Source organism: Scyliorhinus torazame, chromosome 12 (genome assembly GCF_047496885.1).
Source record: "Scyliorhinus torazame isolate Kashiwa2021f chromosome 12, sScyTor2.1, whole genome shotgun sequence".
Lineage (NCBI taxonomy): Eukaryota > Metazoa > Chordata > Chondrichthyes > Carcharhiniformes > Scyliorhinidae > Scyliorhinus > Scyliorhinus torazame.
Genome location: NC_092718.1, coordinates 195,561,137 through 195,584,804, shown reverse-complemented (window position 1 = coordinate 195,584,804; position 23,668 = coordinate 195,561,137). Strand labels below are relative to the sequence as shown.

General features: G+C 44.3%; 1 protein-coding gene across 13 annotated transcripts in view; it reads left to right on the top strand.

Moving 5' to 3' along the window:
* myo18ab (myosin XVIIIA b) overlaps positions 1-23,668 on the top strand; it is a 351,310-nt gene that overhangs the window by 240,036 nt on the left and 87,606 nt on the right. For all 13 annotated transcript variants that reach the window (XM_072469598.1, XM_072469597.1, XM_072469599.1 and 10 more), the window contains 6 exons: positions 6,400-6,528; positions 8,406-8,549; positions 10,186-10,275; positions 10,892-11,011; positions 17,916-18,027; positions 20,113-20,240. In XM_072469598.1, the coding sequence (XP_072325699.1) occupies positions 6,400-6,528; positions 8,406-8,549; positions 10,186-10,275; positions 10,892-11,011; positions 17,916-18,027; positions 20,113-20,240 (723 nt within the window). The remainder of the gene's footprint in view (positions 1-6,399; positions 6,529-8,405; positions 8,550-10,185; positions 10,276-10,891; positions 11,012-17,915; positions 18,028-20,112; positions 20,241-23,668) is intronic.

Sequence of the window (23,668 nt, the reverse complement as noted above, 5' to 3'; positions counted from 1 at the left end):
GGGCCTTCTCGAGCACTGGACATGTGAAGAATGTTGCTTATGTTTAAGAGTGGACCAAAGACCTACTCATGCATTCAGTGTCAGTTTTGGAATCTTTTGTAATTGAGTTCACAATAAGGATAGGTATTGACAGTTCTGGCCAACTACTTTATAGTGGGGTAAGCATTCAGGAACCAAATAAATTGATAATTTTTATCTATAAAACAAACCTATGCAATTCAGGTCTGTCATGATATTCAGGTAAACATCATAGCACAAACATACATACATACTGATGGACAGATCAACGGACCAATCAACACACACACAACACCACAGCCAATCACAGGCAAGAGCATACACAGTACAAAACAGGGAACACGACACTTCCTGGGGATTCCAGCAGGAGACAGCTCAGGGCACAGAGCTCATAGCAAGCCACTCAGACATCCACTATGTGCTGAGTGCCACTAGAATCATAGAATCATAGAAGTTTACAGCATGGAAACAGGCCCTTCGGCCCAACCAGTCCATGCCGCCCAGTTTTTTACCATTAAGCTAGTCCCAGTTGCCCGCACTTGGCCCATAACCCTCTATACCCATCTTACCCATGTAACCATCTAAATGCTTTTTGAAAGACACAATTGTACCCGCTTCTACTACTACCTCTGGCAGCCCATTCCAGACACTCACTACCCTCTGAGTGAAGAAATTGCCCCTCTGGGCCCTTCTGAATCTCTCCCCTCTCACCTTAAACCTATGCCCTCTAGTTTTAGACTCCCCTACCTTTGGGAAAAGATGTTGACTATCTACCTTATCTATGCCCCTCATTATTTTATAGACCTCTATAAGATCATCCCTAAGCCTCCTACGCTCCAGGGAAAAAAGTCCCAGTCTATCCAGCCTCTCCTTATAACTCAAACCATCAAGTCCCGGCAACATCCTAGTAAATCTTTTCTGCACTCTTTCTAGTTTAATAATATCCTTTCTATAATAGGGTGACCAGAACTGCACACAGTATTCCAAGTGTGGCCGTACCAATGTCCTGTACAACTTCAACAAGACGTCCCAACTCCTATATTCAATGTTCTGACCAATGAAACCAAGCATGCCGAATGCCTTCTTCACCACCCTGTCCACCTGCGACTCCACCTTCAAGGAGCTATGAACCTGTACTCCTAGATCTCTTTGTTCTATAACTCTCCCCAACGCCATACCATTAACTGAGTAGGTCCTGGCCTGATTCGATCTGCCAAAATGCATCACCTCACATTTATCTAAATTAAACTCCATCTGCCATTCGTCGGCCCACTGGCCTAATTGATCAAGATCCCGTTGCAATCCTAGATAACCTTCTTCACTATCCACTATGCCACCAATCTTGGTGTCATCTGCAAACTTACTAACCATGCCTCCTAAATTCTCATCCAAATCATTAATATAAATCACAAATAACAGTGGACCCAGCACCGATCCCTGAGGCACACCACTGGTCACAGGCCTCCAGTTTGAAAAACAACCCTCTACAACCACCCTCTGCCTTCTGTCGTCCAGCCAATTTTGAATCCAATTGGCAACCTCACCCTGGATCCCGTGAGCTTTAACCTTCTGCAACAACCTACCATGCGGTACCTTGTCAAAGGCTTTGCTAAAGTCCATGTAGACAACGTCTACTGCACTACCCTCATCTACCTTCTTGGTCACTCCCTCAAAAAACTCAATCAAATTTGTGAGACATGATTTTCCACGCACAAAGCCATGCTGACTGCCCCGAATCAGTCCTTGCCTCTCTAAATGCTTGTAGATCCTGTCTCTCAGAATACCTTCTAGCAACTTACCTACTACAGACGTTAGGCTCACCGGTCTGTAGTTCCCAGGCTTTTCCCTGCTGCCCTTCTTAAACAAGGGCACAACATTCGCCACTCTCCAATCTTCAGGCACCTCACCTGTGGCTGCCGATGATTCAAATATCTCGGTTAGGGGACCCGCAATTTCCTCCCTAGCCTCCCACAACATCCTGGGATACATTTCATCAGGTCCCGGGGATTTATCTACCTTGATGCGCTTTAAGACTTCCAGCACCTCCTCCTCTGTAATATGCACACTTCTCAAGACATCACTATTTATTTCCCTTAGTTTCCTAACATCCATGCCTTTCTCCACCGTGAATACCGATGAGAAATATTCATTCAGGATCTCACCCAACTCTTGTGGCTCTGCACATAAATGCCCTTGTTGATCCTTAAGAGGCCCTACTCTGTCCCTAGTTACTCTTTTCCCCTTTATGTATCTGTAGAATCTCTTTGGATTCTCCCTTGCATTATTTGCCAAAGCAATTTCATGTCCCCTTTTTGCCCTCCTGATTTCCCTCTTAACTCTATTTCGACAATCTCTATACTCTTCAAGGGATCTACTTGATCCCAGTTGCTTATGTACGTCATATGCCTCCTTCTTCTTTTTGACCAGAGTCTCAATATCTCGAGTCATCCAGGGTTCCCTACTTCTACCAGCCTTGCCCTTCACTCTAAAGGGAATGTGCTTACCCTGCACCCTGGTTAACACATTTTTAAAAGCCTCCCATTTACCAGCCGTCCCTTTGTCTGCCAATAGTCTCCCCCAATCTACCTCTGCAAGTTCCTGTCTGATACCATCAAAATTGGCCTTGCCCCAATTAAGAATTTTAACTCTTGGGCCAGACCTATCATTCTCCATAGCTATCTTAAAACTAATGGAATTATGGTCACTTGTCCCAAAGTGATCCCTCACTAGCACTTCTATCACTTGCCCTTCCTTATTTCCCAAGACGAGGTCAAATTTTGCCCCCTCTCTAGTCGATCCATCCACATACTGAATGAGAGATTCCTCCTGAATACACTCAACAAATTTCCCTCCATCCAAGCCCCTAATGCTCTGGCTGTCCCAGTCAATGTTGGGAAAGTTAAAGTCCCCTACTACTACCACCCTATTATTCTTGCAGCTATCTGTAATCTCCTTACATATTTGCTCCTCAATTTCCCGCTGACTATTTGGGGGCCTGTAGTACAGTCCTACCAAGGTGATCTCTCCCTTCTTATTTTTCAGTTCCACCCATATAGACTCAGTGGGCGAACCCTCGAATATATCCCCTCTAAGTACTGCCGTGATGTTCTCCCTAATCAAAAACGCCACTCCCCCTCCTCTCTTACCTCCTGTTCTATCCTTTCTATAGCATCTGTAGCCCGGAACATTGAGCTGCCAGTCCTGCCCCTCCCTTAGCCATGTTTCAGTCATAGCTATAATATCCCAGTCCCATGTGCCCGTCCATGCCCTGAGTTCATCCGCTTTGCCCGTCAGGCCCCTTGCATTGAAATAAATGCAGTTTAATGTAGACCTTCCTTGCTCTCTGCCCTGCTTTCTCTGGTCATGCTTTACACACTCTCCCTTCCTGCCTTTTGTTTCTGTCCCCACTGACTTCCTACATCGGTTCCCATCCCCCTGGCACATTAGTTTAAACCCTCCCCAACTGCACTAGCAAACACCCCCCCGAGAACATTGGTTCCGGTCCCACCCAGATGCAGACCGTCCGATTTGTACAGGTCCCACCTCCCCCAGAATCGGTCCCAATGTCCCAGGAATTTGAAACCCTCCCTCTTGCACCATCTCTCAAGCCACGTATTCATCCTAGCTATCCTGTCATTCCTACTCTGACTATCACGTGGCACTGGTAGCAATCCTGAGATTACTACCTTTGAGGTCCTACTTTTTAGTTTAACTCCAAATCCCTAAATTCAGCTTGTAGGACCTCATCCCGTTTTTTACCTATATCGTTGGTGCCTATATGCACCACGACAGCTGGCTGTTCACCCTCCCCCTCCAGAATGCCCTGCAGCCGCTCCGAGACATCCTTGACCCTTGCACCAGGGAGGCAACATACCAACCTGGATTCTCGTTTGCGTCCGCAGAAACGCCTGTCTATTCCCCTTACGATTGAATCCCCTATCACTATAGCTCTGCCACTCTTTTTCCCGCCCTTCTGTGCAGCAGAGCCAGCCACGGTGCCATGAACCTGGCTGCTGCCACCTTCCCCTGGTGAGCCATCTCCCCCAACAGTTGCCAAAACGGTAAATCTGTTTTGGACAGTCGCCCTCCGGGCCTGAATCCTCCACTACACTGAGTGCGGCGGGCGACACGGGCCCATCAACCAACTCGGGGGCTGCCTTGATCCCGCCACCGGGATCATCGACAGGCGGGATCTCCGCAGGCTCCTCCTGGGGCCCCGTGCCAGTGGGAGACGGTGGTGCAGATGCCTGCTCTGCCCCTGTCGCCTGGTCACTGGAAGGCCCCGAAAACACTACAAGATAGTATTAGGAATAGGTCCACAGATTCTAGGGTTATGATCGAACCTCAGTAACCAGTTTACCACTAAATAAATGATAGTAATAAAACTGAGTTGTACCATTCGCAACCGTGTTGGTTCGTCTGTGTAGTAGAGTACCCAACACATCAAGGGCTACTTAGTGATGTATTGGAGATGCACTTGAAAGTAGAAGAAAATATTCTGTTTGTATATGAAAAAGCTTGGGCTTGTAGGTAAATATGGATAAAATTGTTTTACAAATAATGTATGTATTGCGGTTATTTTGCTGCATTTTGGTGTAGCCTTCCCATATCTTTTTATTAAAACAGTAAAAAATATATACAAGGCCAAATGGTACAAACAGTAATTTTGTGTTGGAGGGTACCCTCCCCTCAGTACCAACGTACGGGGAGGGGGGGGGGGGGTGGATACTCTGATTATTAAAACAGTTCACAACACGTTTCTACAAAAAACAAATGGTATAAGCACTAAACTTTACGCTGGAGAGACCAGCTACCCTTGCCTCTGTACCAACAGAAGGGAAAGGAAGGGGGGTGGTGGGGAGACAGGGGAAAGGAGGGTGGTGGGGAGTGAGGGAGTCGGAATGTTGGTGAAGAGGGGAGGGGGGCAAATAGGGCACTGCCTGAACTATCTACAGAGGCAGAAAAACAAAAGAACCTTCAATTATGATGTGCCAGATTCTGGGAGTTCCCCAGAGGGGGTGAGGGGCGACACCGTGTCATGCACGAGTGAGACCTGCACCCGGCTACAGAGCGTCTCGTGCACCCTGCGCTCCCGACACTGGGCGGCTGTCAGCCTTCGGACAGTCGCCCTCCGGGCCTGAATCCTCCACTACACTGAGTGCGGCGGGCGACACGGGCCCATCAACCAACTCGGGGGCTGCCTTGATCCCGCCACCGGGATCATCGACAGGCGGGATCTCCGCAGGCTCCTCCTGGGGCCCCGTGCCAGTGGGAGACGGTGGTGCAGATGCCTGCTCTGCCCCTGTCGCCTGGTCACTGGAAGGCCCCGAAGATAACTCCGGAAACAGTTCCGGGATGGTGCACCCTGATGGTACACAAAGACATGGGTTGGGACAGAGGGTCTTCCAAACAAATACCCGCTAAGAACCTACGAAGCAGGGGGTTATCGCTGACCCCCTCCCCTGAGAAATTAAACAAGTCCGGGGTGCTAAATTGTATTGGGTGGAACTGGCCCTCTCGGGCCCCGTCTGACCCAATTGGGTTTCACTATATTCCGAGTTGGCCAGTTAAGCGGCCCAACTTATCTTTTTGCAAATTAGGCAAGTTCAGGAGATTTATAGTAAACTGCTAACTTAAATCTACTTCACTGAGTGATTCTCGAGACTCATACTGAATTTGTACATCTTTAGATGTGAGCCTGAATTAAATCTGATTGTGTGTTTTGCAAAATTGATTATAGTCTTGCATCTGGTTTCAAGCAAGTTAATTGGAATTATCACCTTTTAAAAGTGCAATTAAGATAATTGATCAATAGCAGCCATACTTAACACTTGTTGCAGGACGTGTTGGTTTCCATTGACTAGTAAGCTAAACAAAAGACTAGTGCCTCAATGTTTACTATTGGAGAGCAGAGTAATTTTGCTCGAGCCAGAATATTATTCATTTAGTTGTATGGTAAATAAAAGGGACATTTGAATCTTTTGTGATATTGAATATTTTCTGATATTAGGTTGTTATAAATGAGTTTCAATATATTAAATTGCCTTGTACTAAAGCAAACAACTTTGAAATATTGCACCCATGATTCTTTGAATCAAACAATTTTACATTTTATCTTGAATAATGTTGTAGAAAGTTAAATCACTAGATATCAAATCTTGTTTGAATGTTAGTACTGCAGATAGCTGCAGTTGGAATTGCAACCTTTTACTGTCAGCTAAAAAGATGTAATGATTAGTTGCGTTTTGCACCTGAATTGAATTGAAATTGAACCAGGTGAACGTTAAATTCTAACCCTATCAGTTAGTAAATGAACGCAAGTCCTGTGCCCGTGTGTTGGATATAATGTTATCTAACTTTTTTAAATTGTGTTGGTCTCAGGTGTTTTTCCGAGCAGGAACTCTGGTTAAATTGGAAGAACAAAGGGATGAACAGACCAGAAGGGATATCACACTTTTCCAGGCAGCTTGCAGAGGATACCTTGCAAGACAGTATTTCAAGAAGAGAAAGGTACAATGTTTGCAAAAGCTTCATAAACCAAATGCAGAGCTCATTCTAAACACAGTCATATTCATTTTCCATTATGTACCATGGCTGTTTGGCTCATTAATTCTGTGCAGGCCATAATAAAGAGCAAAATAGGTAGCCTCACATCCGTGATGTTCCCCCATAGTTCTGCAATATTTTCTCTTTCAAGTGTTCTCCAATTTTGTTTTGAAGGCTACTTTGAATCTGTCCATCACCAAAAACGTTTTCCTCATGATTTTAAACCGCTTTATCAAATCTCCTTTTTGATTTCTCTGCTCAAAACAGAACAATCCCAACTTCTCTTGTCTATCCAAATAACTGTAAACCCCCATCCCTGGAGCCACCCTAGTAAATCTCTTCTGCACCCTTGCCAAAGCTTCATGTCTTTCCCAACACAATCATCCACTAAAGTAGAACTCTTATGAGTTCTACTTTAGTGGACATAGTGTCCCCGAAGTCTTTTACCATCCTAAAGTATGGTGCCTATAGGATGCAGCGATCCAGTTGGGCTGAACAAGTATTTTATAGAGCTTGAGCATAACTTTCTGGCTTTTGTACCCTGCCTCTGTTGATAAAGTCCAGGATCACATTTGTTTATTAACTGCTTTGTTAACCTGGTCTGCCAACTCAGATTTGTGAGCAGCACCACGCCAGTGTCTCTGTTTTTGCACTCCCTTTAAAATTATAACACACCTTTGGAAGAATGTGATGTTCCTTGAGAGCGCACTGGGATTGGAGAACCTCGGTACTTATTAAGATGTACACGATTATGCCAGGCTTAACTGAGGTGGACAAAGAAAAGCTGTCCCCATGAGTTGATAGTACAAAGACTTGGGGGTTTGGGGTTAAAGATGCAGGGGTGACATGTGAGGAAGAACCTCTTTATGCAATGAGTGATAATGGCCTGGAATTCGCTGGCTGCAAAGGTGGTGGAAGAAATGATTAATGTTTTCGAAAGGAAGTGGATAGGCACTGTTGTGTTCTGTTCTTGTCTTGCAATGAATCTACAGAACTGCTGGTGACTTAGCCAGAACGATGATTTATTAATGTACACGTGGTACGGTAATGATCAGAATCGTATACAGCCCAAGTTATTACAGAGTTACATGAGACTCTCCTGGAACTACCCTTATGTGCGGCTGTCCTCATGTACGCCTTAACCTTCTGTTGGTAGCCAGATGTCACCTGATTAATGTCTGGTGCCACCTGCTGGTGGGAGGTCACACTGCTGAGTACACGTAATATTATCTACAGGCATATCACCACTTGAGAGAAATAAACTTTCAGGGCTATGGGGACAGAGCCAGGGTGATGGAACAAACTGGTTTAGAGAGCCGGCATAAACTCTACTTGTCTCCTTATTGTTCTGTAATGCCTATGATTTTATCATTTAGCTAGTTTTGAAACTCCTCATGTTTATTACCTCACCCTTGTGTTGAATTTCACCTGCCACATGCATGCATTTCTCCAGTTTATGTGCATGAACTGTCTTAGTACGTTCCTGGTCATTTACTACACTTCCAGGTTTTGTCATCAGTAAATTGTGAAATTGTGCCTTGTCCCATCAAGCACAAGTCATTAGCTTTAGTTCTTATCCAAAAATTGGCAGTTAAACATTACAACTTATCAGTGGCAACCAGACTTCACTCTTGAATACCACGTTGGCACAACTTAAATATAGAATTTGCAACTTGCTATTGTTTAGCATGGAATGGTGCACTATAATTTGCCCAATTTGTATTGTAATTGCAAAATAAGTTTATACTTTCCTTTTAGAGAGGATCTTCTGGAAGGTTTGTAATTCAGCTGATAGGATGGGAACTATTTGATTAAAGCTAATTTAGTGCATTCTCTTTCAGATTCAAGAACTAGCTATTCGTTGCATTCAGAAAAATATCCAAAAAAACAAAGGAGTCAAAAACTGGCCGTGGTGGAAACTATTCACTACGGTTCGCCCATTAATAGAGGTTCAGTTAACAGAAGAGCAATTACGGGGTAAAGATGTAAGTAAGCATTTTAGAAGCTTTGTTAATTTGATGTAACATTTTAGTTTCGGTAAGTCTTAATGTGTTACTGATTTTTTTTTTTTTAGTGTTTTAAACTTAAGTTTACATTTTTATCATCAAGGATTTGTTTTATGTTTTAACTGTTTAAAATTGTGACTGTTTGATAGTGAGTGCCATTCATTTTGGTCACAATGAAGCTTAATTCCATTTGCTCCAGGATCACTTTCTCCCCCTGTCCCCTCCGAGTGCTCCGGTTTCCTCCCACAGTCCAAAGTTGTGCACGTTAGGTGGATTGGCCATGCTAAATTGTCCTTTGGTCTCCAAGAATGTGTAGGTTAGGTTGGGTTACAGGGATAGGGTGGGAGAGTGGGTCTAGGTAGGGTGCTCTTTCAGAGGGTCAGTGCAGACTTGATTGGCTGAATGGCCTCCTACACTGTAGAAATTCTATGGTTCTATTATTAGTCCATCATTCATGAGATCTAATCCTGGTCTCTCAACATTTTAAAATATAAATGTTAACATTTTATTTGGTGGAAACACCACTTTTTGTATGCATACTGGCATCTCATCACCAAACACTGCCACAGCTTGGGTTGGAGACATGCCACCTTTGGCAAAGTGTTAACGTCTTTAAAGAACAAACCATTATTGGCCCATAATTTATGCTAACCTTGAAGAAAGCTGCACCGAGATCTATCATTTCGGTGACGAGAACTTTGTTTTTGTTAACATGCAACTATTTTTGGCATTGTTTAATGAGGATAACTCATTAAACCTAGAAACTGAATAGCATGAACAAACCTACTTAAGAATTCAGTTGAAAAAGTTAAATAATTTTGTATAATGGAAAAAGTACTTTTTAAAGGCCAGATCTGTTATTCAGCATAAGTTATTACTCAGATTACTATTAAAATCCCAATTATACCTCTTTGAGCAAGACTTAACCTTTAATGGGATTTCTGACCATGATATTAAACAGGAAGTTCTCACCAAATCAATTGATTTCTCTCATTACCTGTTCTAGGAGTGGAGGGGTAGGATGTTGGACAAGGGGGCGGTGCCCACAGTAGAGGCCATGCAGGAGCAGTGAATAGCTGGCTGCAACTTTAGGACCTTCATATTAATCTGTGCTTGTGCTAAATCCTAAAGTCTCGGCCAGACTGAGGGGGATAATGATCCCAAACGCTGCCAGCTGGCTGTCAGAACCCCACAAATTATGGGTCAATGAAAATTAGCTTATTTATGTCAATGTGGATTTCAATGTACAACTATATTTTTGTGTAGAAGGGAATGCTTCGATATATCTTTTAAAAACTGAACTGGCATTTATTTGAACATTGCCAATAGTATTCACGTTTTCCATCAAATTTTCATGTATTAAGGTGCACCTGTAATATAAATTGTTTTGTAAGAAATAGTGTCCCTTGAATTTTAAGAAGACGAGAAATCTAAAACATTTTACATTTACTGCAATTTCAAATATGTTTAACTACCCTAGTACATTGAGCAAAAGTTGTCTAAATGTTCCATTAAAATATCTTCATATATTGAGAGTTGAGGTTAAAATTTCATTTCATTTTGCCACTCATGAAAATAAGAGCTAACTCGGAAATATGATGTTTCCCTGTATTAGGAGGAGATTCAGCAGCTACGCAGCAAAATAGAACGAGTTGAAAAGGAGCGCAATGAGCTACGACTAACCAGTGATCATTTGGAAAGCAGGGTAAGATAATACTTGGAAAACTTTTGTACATCTGGTATTGCAGTCTGTGCAACAATCATTATTTTGGGATTGTCAACATAGTTTATTTGGTGCAGTACAGCAGATGATATATGGATTTAAAATACGGACCTTTCCAAACATTATGGCAAAATTGAACCAGGAGCACCATTCTGAATTTCAAAATGAATGAAATAGAATAGTGTAGTAAATATTTAAGTGATAATTGACATAAAATTAATCAAAATCCAGTTCAGTTAAGATCAACAACTCCAAGTGACTTTGTACTTTCATGCAAGATATCAAGGCTGCATTTTATTTTAATATTTCAACAATTGCAGTTAAAAACTAAAATACAGATAACTTGAATTGAACATGATCCAAATCAATGTTACAAGATGCAAATTGTAATTTGCATCTTGTAATTTAGTCAATGAATAGCTACATGATTTGAACATGCTAATAACTGTTGCAAGTGTAATGTTTAGTGGTATGCTAAATAATGGATTACAGATACCGCTTCTGCAGATTGATATCTGTATTACTATCTTACAATGATGTACTTTTAAAAGCAAAATGTGGGATGGACAGAAGTATAATTATTCGATTTCAATAACAGGTGGGAGACCTGACATCAGAATTAACAGATGAGAGAAATACTGGCGAATCAGCATCTCAACTTCTAGAGACAGAAACTGCGGACAGGCTTCGATTAGAGAAAGAAATGAAAGAATTGCAGGTGGGTTAAACGTCTGCAATATTGAAACTCTGCAAACATTACAGCACTATATTTTTGATCTGTACCATGTTATGCCATGTGATTTTGAATGAAGATTTTGTTGTAGAACTAGTTTTGAACTTGGGGAAAGAATTCCAGAACTTAGGCCATAAGCAACTAAAGGTAAAGCTGGCAACAGTGGAGGGATTAAAATCTAAAATTGCAGAATTAGAGGAGCACAAAGACCTTGGAGGGACAATGGAAAATGGAAGTGATAGAAGTTTGGCTAATCAAAGCAGTCGAGCTAAATGTAAACCTGGATGTTGATGACTGGTTTGTTGCTCAGTTTCACCACATATCTATTTTTGTGCTGTGTATTCTATTTGGTCCAACCATTTCATGCTAGCATTTATTTCTGCTCCTTTCATGATTCCTCTCATTTCCTTCATCTAATTATTAGCCTAACTCTCCAATCCCTTCTCTGTCACATGAGACCATGGAAGGATTTAAAAACAAGGATAACTACTTATAAAATAGGGATATTGCCAGGAATTAACCCTACCCAAAAGTTTCTTAAAAATATATCTTTATTAGAGTTTTATAATTTCTTTTACAAGTAATGCCTCAATATAGGTGAGGACCCAGAAGGATAACCTATGACCATACTATCATTACCGTCAGGAGACAAACTCCTCAGCAAAGAGGAGAAGGAAAAAGCTAACAAGGGAATGGGAGCCGAATGCCACTCCCGCATTTTGAACCCACCCACCTCCTGGCAATGACGCCACTAGGTTCTGTCATGACAAAAAAGAGTAGCACCAGAGACTGCTGAAAAGCTGCGCCCGCATCACATGGTTCCCCAAAAATCTTTTAACATTGTTTTTGCTTTCAAGTATACTTGATGCTCTGAATTACAGTTTGACATCAGAAGTTCTAATTTGATATGAATTTGACATCAAAGTTGATAGGACGCCGATTCTCAGGGTTTATCCTTTTCCTCCCTTTCCAGTCTCAACTCTCTTTCCCCTCACCCTCCCCTGCCCCCCTACCTATGAACACTCATGCACTATCTTCTCTTCAGTCTCTGATTGCAACCTCCCCTCCCCCACACCACCTGATCTCCCCATGACTTACCTAGCTCTCCTGCTGTGATCTCGAACCTGTAGCCGGGCTGGCTAGAAAATGTCACTTCCAGTCACTTTCTCGTGAGGGAGGGTGGGGGAGAGAGATAAATTGCTTGGTGGGGAAAGCTGGGGCGAAGATTACTGATGGGCGATAAGGATGCCTGGTTTAGATCCCAACTCTGACTAAGATGCTGGTCCAGAGCAGCAATGTGTTAAGTTTTAAGACGTTGTGGAAAGATCGATTCATTCCAGGAATGGTAATATAAGAAATAGGGCTAGCTTATTTTATAAACTATCTTTATTAAAATAAAAGAAAAGAAAACAATATTTATACCTTTAAACTTCAACCCTAATAATAACAGATTACATGCAATTTCTGAACCTTAACACACTAGTTCCCATCAAACAGCTCTTTAACCAGAACATGCAGCGTTCATGCTACTTACACAGGCAGGCAATACTTGCATTTAGAAAGTAAGTTTGCTTCTGTTAGGGGACGTTCATTGGAAACACCTTTCCAAAGCCCGCCTCACTGGTAACTTTCACAACCTCAGTTTCTATCATTAAGTCGGTAGGACTAGCTTAATGATAGAAACTGGGCGGCATGGACAAGCTGGGCCATTCTGTTTCCTTGCTGTAAACATCTATGACTCTATGATTTCCAAAAACTTCTTCTCTGTAACTTTCATGGCTTCTCTTGGTTGATTTCCAAAGCCTTCTGCTTTGTACCTGTTCAGAATAGCATTCTTTCTTGCTCTGGCTCTGGCTCTCGCTTTCACTTTCACTCTCTCTAAGCTCTGCCCAGCTCCTCAAACATAGCTTCTTTGCTGGCAATTCCAGGCTTGAACCCATCAGTGTCATCTTGGATGTTTGATTGTACAAAAGAGCCATGCTATCGATATGCAACCTCCCATTGAAGTTCAAAGAGGTCATCAGACTCTATAATTGGCTAATAGCTGGTCAAACAGGAGTGTCCCGAAGAGCAATGGATCTGTGTATTCCCACAAACAAGTTTAAGTATGACATGGACAATGTAACTCAGCCAGGTGTGGGTGTATCCCTCTGACTTTGTGCTAGCAGGTTTTTTCCCAAAAGGATATACATCATTGGATAAAGAGAAAAAGGTAGGTTTATGGCCGATATCGAGGGCTCAAAATAGCAGAAGCCTGAGAGGAATACAGAATGTGCAAGAGGGAACTTAAAAGGAAATTAGGAGAGCAAAAAGGGGACATGAAAGAATACTGCCAGGTAAAATCCTAAATTTTACAAGTACATTAAGGGTAATAGGATAACTAGGGAAGGAGTAGAATGAATAATTTGTGTTCACTAATGAGAGGGATGATGAGGGTACAGAGGTCTGGGAGAAGGACTGTGATAAAATTAATGAAATTGACATAGACAGAGAAGAGGTTCTGAGTGGTCCGGCAGGCTTAAAAGTAGATAAATCTCCAGGGCCGGATGAAATGTATCCCAAGCTGTTGAGTGAGACAAAAAAGGAAATACCAGGGGCACTGGCAATAATTTTCAATTCCTCTCTGGCAACAGGAGAGGTGCTGGAGGATTGGAGGATAGCCACTGTGTTATCATTATTCAGGAAGGGAGGAAGGGATAAACCAGGAAACTACAGGTCAGTCAGTCTAACCTCAGTGGTGGGGAAGCTATTGCAAGCAGTTCTGAGAGACCAAATCTGCATTTGGAGAGGCAGGTATTAATCAAGAACAGGAGCATGGTTGTGCTAAGGGGTGGTGGGGGTCATGTAGATGAGGGCAATGCATTTGGCATAGTCTACTTGGTCTACAGCAAGGCTTTTGATAAGTTCCCACATGGGAGACTGATAGCGAAGCTTAGGGCCCATGGGATCCAAGAAAATTTGGCAAATTGGATGCATAATTGGTTGAATGACAGGAAGCAGAGGGTGATGGTCGAGGGGTGTTTTTCTGACTGGAAGCCTTGTGTACAATGGGGTCCCGCAGGGATTAGTGTTGGGGTCCTTGGTGTTTGTGATTTACATAAATTATTTAGACTTGAATATAGGAGGGTTGGTCAGTAAGTTCACGGGTGATATGAAAGTTGGTGAGGTGGTAACTAGTGAGGAATATAGCCGTGGAATACAGGAGGATATAGATGGGCTGGTCAGATGGGCTGATCAGTGGCAAATGGAATTCAATCTGGATAAGTGTGAGATGATGTACTTGTGCAGGACATACAAGGCAAGGGAATAGATGATGAATGTCAGGATAACCACTTAACTATTCCAATTTTCTAGCACTTGGCTCATAGCCTTGTATGCCTTGGCATCGCAAGTGCACATCTAAATACTTGAGGGTCTCTACCTCCACCAACCTTTCACGCAGTCAGTTCTAGACTCCCACCACTCTTTGGGAGAAGAGGCTTTTCCTCACATTCCCTTTAAACCTCCTGAAGCACAAAGTTCAGGGGACCCTTTCTGTGCATGTCCCTTAAGGTAGCTTGGTGGCGGGATCAATGACCAGGAGGCATAGATTTAAAGTAAGGGCAGGTGGTATATGTTGAGCTGCCAAGATTTCGAAGGGAAACTTGAAACAGTTGTCAAAATGTTTTTTGCAATTTTTATACTGGAAGAGGTTTTCTGAAATCTGGAATTAGACTCTTCTGACCGATTGTGATGATACATTAAAGAAAATGTTTATTGAATTTTAAAAAGCACTTAACTGTAAGTTAACTTTACTTCAAAGCAATTTCAATAAGATATTAGGTTAAACTGCACTCAGAGCTAATCTTCACTTTCTGATGACAGTACTCATCATTATAGATTTTTAAATCTATAGAATTCCAGTAACTTTACCACACCATGCCCTATTGCTCTTGGCATGTTCTCTGAGGATGTTAGCAAACTCATTCTCCAGGTCTGGCCTATTCCACACTGTAGTTTAGCTATTACTAACCATTATTCTGTCTGTTTGGATATGTTACTGTCTTCCACACTGTCTTCTGGCAGATCTAAGCAGCTAGTCCCTCAAACAGGCTTCAGTGTTTTCTCAAATGTATGCCATCCTTTTGATCTTTCTGCCCTCGATTGTTTCATACAGTCTCTCAAAGTTCTATTTTTCCAGAACTGATCAAACTCCTTTCTTTTGCTTTAAAGCTCCTACATCTAGAAAGTAAACTTACCCTATTTTGTTTCACTTACTTACAATTTTACAAATTATATCTGTTCCCATTTGAACTAAAACAGTCCACTTCAAAATTACTTATTTTATTGCCTTATGTAAATTCTTACTTAAGTTTCTCTTGGTTCCTTTTGTTCTTTCACACCTCCTTACTGATGTTTAGACCCTTCCGGTCTCTGTCTCTTAATCCAATTACACCAGTCACTAGTCAATGTGAGAAATATGACTTGTGTTATTACAAAAATGAAAAATATTCTAATTCCTTGTTTTCCTGACTCTATCATTGATGTGAAATGATAGCTAACTGATTGCTTTTGAGTGCAACTGATATCAAATGGGTGAAAACGCTGAGCACAAATGCTGACCAACTTTTCAGGCAAGGAATGTGTTAAGCGACCACAAGGGTGATGGGTGAGTAGGTCTTGATGCAAGTTAGAATATCAGTAGCTGCTTTTTGGATGAGCTTCCATATTTGAAGTGTGGAAGATGAGAGACTGGTCAGAAAAGCATTGGAATTGGCAGGCCTTGAGAAAACTGTGGATGAGGATTTCAGCAGCAGATGAGCTCGGGGGTGGAGATGGATCAAATTATGGAGATTAAATTAGACAGGTTTGGTGGAGGAGCATATATGTGATTGGAAGCTCATATCTGGGTTAAATAGAATGCCTACTAGGATGAAAACAGTTTCATTGTTACCAGGACATGCATTTATAATATCAAATATTGGTATGAAATTTTGTGAAACAATAAATGCCAGTTATTTAAATATTTATTTAGATTCTAAGAACAATTAATCGTTATTGCAACCATCGCGGATGACATGCTTTTATATACTTCTGACCTGCTGGGGGGGAATTGGAGAGATTATGGGGATCCTAGAGGAATTTGGCTGATTTTCGGGGTATAAATTGAATATTGGGACGAGCGAGGTCTTTCCGATTCAAGCTAGGGGACAGGAATGGAGATTGGAGGAGATGCCGTTCTAGATGATGGGAGGGAGCTTTCGGTATCTGGGCATCCAGGAGGCGCGGAGGTGGAAGCAGCTGCACAAGCTGAATCTGGCTCGGTTAGTGGAGCAGGGGACTTCAGAAGGTGGGATATGCTCCCGTTGTCACTGGTGGGGAGGGTGCAGACAGTAAAGATGACGGTTCTCCCGAGGTTTTTGTTTATATTTCAGTGCCTGTCTTTATCCCCAAGACTTTCTTTAAGAGGGTGAATGCGGTGATCTCTGGGTTTGTGTGGGCGGGTAAAACCCCGCAGGTAAAGAAGGTGCTGCTGGAGCAGGGTTGAAGGGAGGGGGGTCTGGCCCTACCGAATTTCACACACTACTACTGGGCGGTGAACATAGCAATGGTCAGGAAGTGGGTAGTGGGGGGAGTGGTCGATGTGGGAGCGGGTGGAGGCGGCCTCGTAGGGGCACAAGTTTAGGGGCACTGGGAACGGCACCTCTGCCATTCCCGCCGGCTCGGTACTACCGGTAATAGTGGCTGCCCTGAGGGTGTGGGGACCTTGGCGGAAGCATATTGGAATGGAGAGGGCGTCGGTATGGGCACCAATTTGTGAAAACCACCGGTTTGCAGCGGGGTGGCTGGATGGCGGGGGGGTTCTAGAGGTCACAGCGAGCTGGGACCGAGCGGTTTGGGGACCTGTTTATCCACAGCAGCATTCCCGTCTTGGAGAACTTGGAGGAGGTGTTTGAGCTGTTCACTGGGAAAGGGTTCTGCTACCTGCAGGCAGTCTCGACCTTTCTGCATCTGCCGCCCCAGGGGATACAGGACAAGGTAGTGTCGAAACCGGGAATGGGGGAGGGGAAGGTATCGGAGAGTTATAAGGAGCTGATGGAATGGGAGGGAGTGGTATTTTATAGGGGAGGTGAAGCAAACGTGGGAAGAAGAACTGGGCAGGGAATTAGAAGCGGGGTTGTGGGAGGATGTTCCGAGTAGAGTCTATTCGTCCTCGTTGTGTGGCAGGCTTAGGCTGATGCAATCCACAGGGCGCATATGACTGTGGCCCAAATGAGCAGGTTCTTTGAAGGGGTGGATAATAGGTGTGGGCGGCGTGTGGGAGGGCCCGCAAATCATGTCCACATGTTTTGGGCATGTCCGAGACTTAGTGGGTTTTGGCAGGGATTTGCCGATGTCATGTCAAAGGTATTGAAGGTACGGGTGGTTCCAAGTCTAGAGTGACAATTTTTGGTGTGTCGGAAGACCCAGGAGTCTAGGAGGCGAGAGAGGCTGATGTTTTGGCCTTTGCCTCCCTGGTAGCCCGGAGATGGATCTTATTGGCGTGGAGGGACTTGGATCCCCCGAAGTTGGGGGTATGGGTTAGTGACATAGCCGGGTTTCTCAGGCTTCAGTAGATCAAGTTCGCTCGGAGGGGATTGATGCTAGGGTTCGCCCGAAGGTGGCCGCCGTTTATCGACTTTGTGGGGGGATAAAAGGAAGAGGGAGGCATGGGGGTGGGGGTGGGGGTTGTTGAAGTGGGAAAGGGGGATTAGGGAATTGTGTATGTAAGCCTAGTTGGCTGGGTTTGGTTGTTGGTTGGGTGGGTGTTATTTGCCTTGTTATTTTTCCTCTTGAAAATTGTTAAAATTATACATGCCTTAATAAAATATATTTTTTAATAAGTTATTGTAACCATCTTGTGTTTAAGGCCAAACATGATGGAATGAAGAAGCAAATGGAGTCAATGGAAATGGAAGTGATGGAAGCTCGGCTTATCAAAGCAGCAGACCTAAATGGAGACTTGGATGACGATGATTCTGGTTAGTTGCTAAGCAATTTCCATACATCGAATATACAGCACAGAAACAGGCCATTTGCCCCAACCATTCCATGGAGGCATTTATGTTCCACGCGAGCCTCTTCCTATTTTCTTCATCTAACCATCAGCATAATCCTCTATTCCCTTCTGTCTCATATCTAGCTTAATCTTAATTGCATCAGTAGTATTTACTGTAAATGTTTGCATGGTAGTAAGATCCACGTTCTCATCAGACTCTGGATAAAGAGATTTCCTTTGCATTCCTGTTTGATTTCTTGGTGAATATCATTTATTGGTGGCCTCTAGTTTTGCTCTTCTCCGTAAGTAAAAACAGTCTATGTCTGCTCTGTAACTTCCATAAAGACCTTCAGTAGGTCATCTTTTCAAGAGAAAAGTAACCCACTTATTCATAGTTTCCTGATGGGTATAACTTCACAGTTCTGGCACTTATATATATATATATTATATATATATATTGCACCCTCGCCAATGCCTCTACATGTTTTACATAATTTGGTGGCCAGAGCTGTACACAGACTTCAAGTGTGGGAGCAGTCTGAGACTGCAAGATGGACTTCCTGAGAAGGAAGATGGACCCCTTCCAGGCCACAATCTGGAATGTCCACCTGCAGATGCACGCCCGACCCACTGCTTGGTGCTCCGGGGTTTCGGCTGGCCTGAAATTCCGAGGCTGCCCAGGGATTGTTCAGATGAATCCCGACATCTGAACACCACATTGTTCTGAGCATTTTCCACGCCAGTGTGTTATCCTGCTGGCATCGCAAGAATCTGACGTGGGGGTTGGGCCTCCATCTGAATAGCATTGATGGTATGCAAATTCGGTTCATGCCAGCCTCTGGCAGGTTTTCTGACTCTCCATGGCATGACATTGGCAGAAGATACCACTGTAAATTCACGTAGGCATGAAATTATTTCTGATCATCGGCAATATTCTCCCTCCAATTCCACCATCAAACACGCTGACAAGGGTTTGAGAGAATTCCACCCCTAGTGTTTGGTTTACTTTGTTAATTATTATGGGCTTTCAGTGATATCTCCAAAATGGCCTTATTCCTCTACCTATTTATATTATTATTTTTCAAGTAACACATGACCTAATTTTATTTTGCCAAAATCTAACACATCACACTTGGGTACATTGAAATTAATTTGCCGATGACATAGAATCTACAGTGCAGAAGGAGGCCATCGACCCATCGAGTTTGCACCGGCCCTTGGAAAGAGCACCCTACCTGAGCCCACACCTCCACCCTATCCCCGTAACCCAACCCCACGTTTTTGGGCGCTAAGGACAATTTAGCATGGCCTAACCTGCACATCTTTGGACTGTAGGAGGAAACAGGAGCACCCGGAGGAGTCCCATGCAGCCACTGGGAGAGCGTGCAGATTCCGCACAGACAGTGACCCAAGACTGGAATCGAACCTGGGACCCTGGAGCTGTGAAGCAACTATGCTAACCACTGTGCTACCAAGCTGCCCCTAATGACCATATTGCCAGCTTATTAATATTGTCTTGTAATTTGTTACGGTTGTCCTCCGTATTGATTATCTTTCCCAATTTGGTGTTATTCATGGGTAATTGTTTGACTTCTTTTAAACACATTTCTTTAAACAAAGCACATAGGGCTCTCCCCCACATCTTCTTCATTCACATACCACAAATGCTTTTTACCTCAGCACTGTCCCTTTGCAGTTAAGAAGCAAACGTCATTCAAGTGTGTTTCCCAACCATTTCTTCACCAACTCTATTTCAGATACTCGAGTAACAATAGATGCAACTTCAGATCTTTTTGCCACACAATAATAGCCTCTACTTTCATCAACTTTTGAGCTTTAGGCAAATTTGAATATTCATCAAAGCAGAGATTCAAAACTAGGTCCTTCAGTTCAGGACAATAGTCTTTGCTGTCTTAAACTGGTCTTTTTATTTCAATGTATTTCTTGTTTTGTATGATGCATATGCTTTGAATTATTTATTCTGCTTCTTTTGATATTTAGATATATACGCAAATTTAAATGACAAAACCTTCAGTTTTTAGCTATTACTTTTATTTATCTTCCATAGGTGGAGAATGGAGACTGAAGTATGAGCGTGCAATTAGAGAGATAGATTTCACCAAAAAGCGAATGCATCAAGAATTTGATGACAAACTAGAGGTTGAATTACAGAGCAAGAGGCAATTTGAGCGAAAAGTAAGGGAAAAATGCTTTAAACTGTCATCATTTTTGTATTAATTGGATATAAAAAATAAGGCGGTGCGATGCCTTTGGAACACCATGAAATGGAGGAACAGAATCATAGAATCATAAAATTTACAGTTCAGAAGGAAGCCATTAGGCCTATAGAGTCTGCACCGGCCCTTGGAAAGCACACCCTACCTAAGCCCGCACCTCCATCCTATCCCCGTACCCAGTAACCCCACCTAATCTTTTTGGACACTTTTACATGGCCAATCCACATAACCTACACATCTTTAGACTGTGAGATGAAACCAGAGCACCCGGAGGAAACTTACGGGGAGAACGTGCAGATTCCGCACAGACAGTGAGCCAAGCCGGGAATCGAACCTGGGACCCTGGAGCTGTGTGCTACTGTGCCGCCCACAAAGCTGGAATCTACCATTTTATTCTAGTGCTACAGCTAGGCAATCTATTAAAAAAAAAAAAAAATCTGGTTTAACGCGATATTGTATTTAAAATTGCAAATTTCTTCATTCACATACCTTTATTCCGAATTTGAGTTTTCCTGTCCAGTATTTAAAACTAGTACAGGTTATTTGTACATGTCTGGAAAATGCTTCTCATTCATATAGAACATTAAGCTCAGTTGGTGATGGAGTCAATTCTGTGTGTAAGGAATTAATTGAATCTTCCTGACAGCTGAAAGCATTCACTCATCTATTTTAAAGAAATTATGGATACTGGTAATATTTAAATGTTAGCAATGTACCAAGAAAGCTTCTGTTCGCAATTAGAGATGTGGACTCTAAATAATTTATTGCAGTGCATTATATTTTTATGAGTGCTCTTTTGCCAATTGTTTTTGGTCGAGAGGATTAACCCATATTTTGCTGAACAAGTAGCAGTACAGTATTATAAACGTAACAGTACCATACAGTTAACAGCCTAAATTATGCAGTAGAATATCAATTGTCTAAATTCCTATTATTCACCTTCTGATTCAGAACTTTGTGCAACATGGCTTCACTTAAGATATATCTCACTACACAGCGTTCATTCCTTGGGCGGGATTCTCCCATTTGGCGACAGAGTGTCCACGCCGTCGGAAACGCTATCGTGTTTCACGATAGCGTGAACGGGCCATTACGAGTACCGATTCTGGTCCCTACAGGGAGCCAGCACGGCACTGGAGCGGTTCACGCCGCTCCAGCCTCTCATCCCGGCGCGGACTGTGCACCGCACCAACCCGCGCATGCGTGGTGGCCTCCCTGAACGTGCTGGCCCTGACGCAACATGTCGTGGGAGTTCAGCGTCCGCACGTAAGAAAAGAGGCCCGGGCAGTGAGAGGCCGGCCCGCCGATTGGTGGGCCCCGATTGCGGGCTAGGCTCCGTTGGAGGCGCCCCCCCCCCCCCCCCCCCCCCGGGTCGGAGCCCCTCGACCCTGCGCGCAGAGTTCCCGCCGGCTGTGACCAGGTGTGGACGGCGCCGGCGGGACTCTGCCTTTTTAGAGCAGCCGCTCGGCGGCCCGGCCGCGTACAGCGGCCCGCAACCGGAGCCGTGCCAATGGCGCCGCTTCTCCGCTCTGCGGCGTGGCCCGGTTGCGGTCATTCTCCGGCCCGGCTCCGGGCTGGGAGAATCCCACCCCTTATATTTTATATTATACTATGATTGAAGAAAACGTGTTAATCTTTATTTTAACTGCATTATGATTACATGTACTAGATTTCAAACCCCATAGCCTATCCATCATCAAAACTGCTTACTTCCACACAGAAAAATAACTTGAGTGCATTTTAAGCCCGCCTTCACTTCCACTAAAACTTCTAACCACATTTTTGTCACATTCTGATTACTATGGTCTGAATTTTCACTCCTGAGTTGGGGCTGAAGAGGTGGAAAATTCCTTTAAGGAAGTGCCTCTAATTATGATATTGAGATTTTAATTCTGGAAGCAGGGGGGCGGTATTGGCGGGAGTCGGATCAGACCCACCGCCTCCTGAAAGGCCATGAAAGATATGGAAAGGCCAACCTCAGTACTCTGGCAGTTGGTCGCAGATGTAAAAAAAAACAGCTCACACTCCTCATCTCCCATACAAACTCACTGTCACCTCATGGCCCCCCCCCACCTCACACAAATCCTTCACACCTTCCATACCAACCAATGCCCTGCACCAACTCCCAAGTCTCCCCATGCCCACCATGCAAAACTGTGCCCCTCTACCCACGCTCCTTGTATCCTTCATCTCAACTGTTGTCCCTCCAACCGAACCCCATATCTTCTGCGCTCCATGTCAACCTATGCCGCTCTGCCCAACCCTCATGATCCTGTATTACCCCATGCCAACTTAGTGCCAGTTTATACCACCACCCTTTGCCATTACACCTCCATGCCAATTCACCACATAACCACATTCTAGTATTTAGCACGGACAGACCTCGGGACCCATGCTATGATGAAGTAAAATACATCTTGGTGATGGTCCGTGGTCCGAGTCTGCCATGGCGCTCGGCGAGGACACCGGCGTATGCATGCACGTACTTGGAACTGGAAGTGCGGAGGCCCACATCCGCAGCCAAAGCTGCGTGAAGCTCTCAGGGTCCCTACGAGTCCCCTGCAGGTAAATGAATAGCTGTTTATTTTTTGCAGGAAACTGGGGAGTGAAACGCCAGCGTTTTTACGCCAGCGTGAGGACATAGGCCCGTTTTTGGAGAATCCAGCCCCTCAAGTCATGGGCCGGGATTCTCCGAAATCCTGGTCAAGTGTTGACGCCATCATCAAAACCAGCGCGAGCGACGCCAGCATCAACGGGCCTCCAGGCCCAGTCATTCTCCCCTTCCTCAGGGTTTAGCACAGTGCCGGAGTGCTGTGCGTTGCTCCGACGCCGAAAGCTGGCACTACACGGCTGGCGAGGGTCTGCGCATGCACCCCACGGCCGTCTCTGCGCCGGCCCCCGGGCAACATTTTGGAACCCTACAGGGGCCCGGCGCGAGGAACATAGCCCCCCCCCACCCCCCACCCCCGAATGAGCGCGCCCGCCGATCGGTTGCCCCCGATTGTGGGCCTGGCCACCGTGGAGGCCCTCCCCCAGTGTCGGCTCCCCCCGCCCCCCTCCCATCAAGACGGCCCCCGCAGCCAGAACGCCGAGCTCCTGCCGGGTAGGACCACACGCGAACGACGCCTGCGGAACTCGGCGGGCACTCGGCACTCCTTCTCACTAAATCTTCCATTGTCCAATATTTCTGGTATCTGATTTGTGTCCTCGTTTTTGCTCCTGCCGGCTTGGTGCCAAGGTGCCAACTGGACAGTGCAAAAAGTGCCTGTGTTCTGGGGGAGGACCAGGGAGCCACCCTGCCCTATCCCTGACAACCCAGGAATCTCTGATGGCCTTGGCGATGTTTGTGTGGACCAGTACTGAACGAAGCCTGGCTGCGGACTCCCT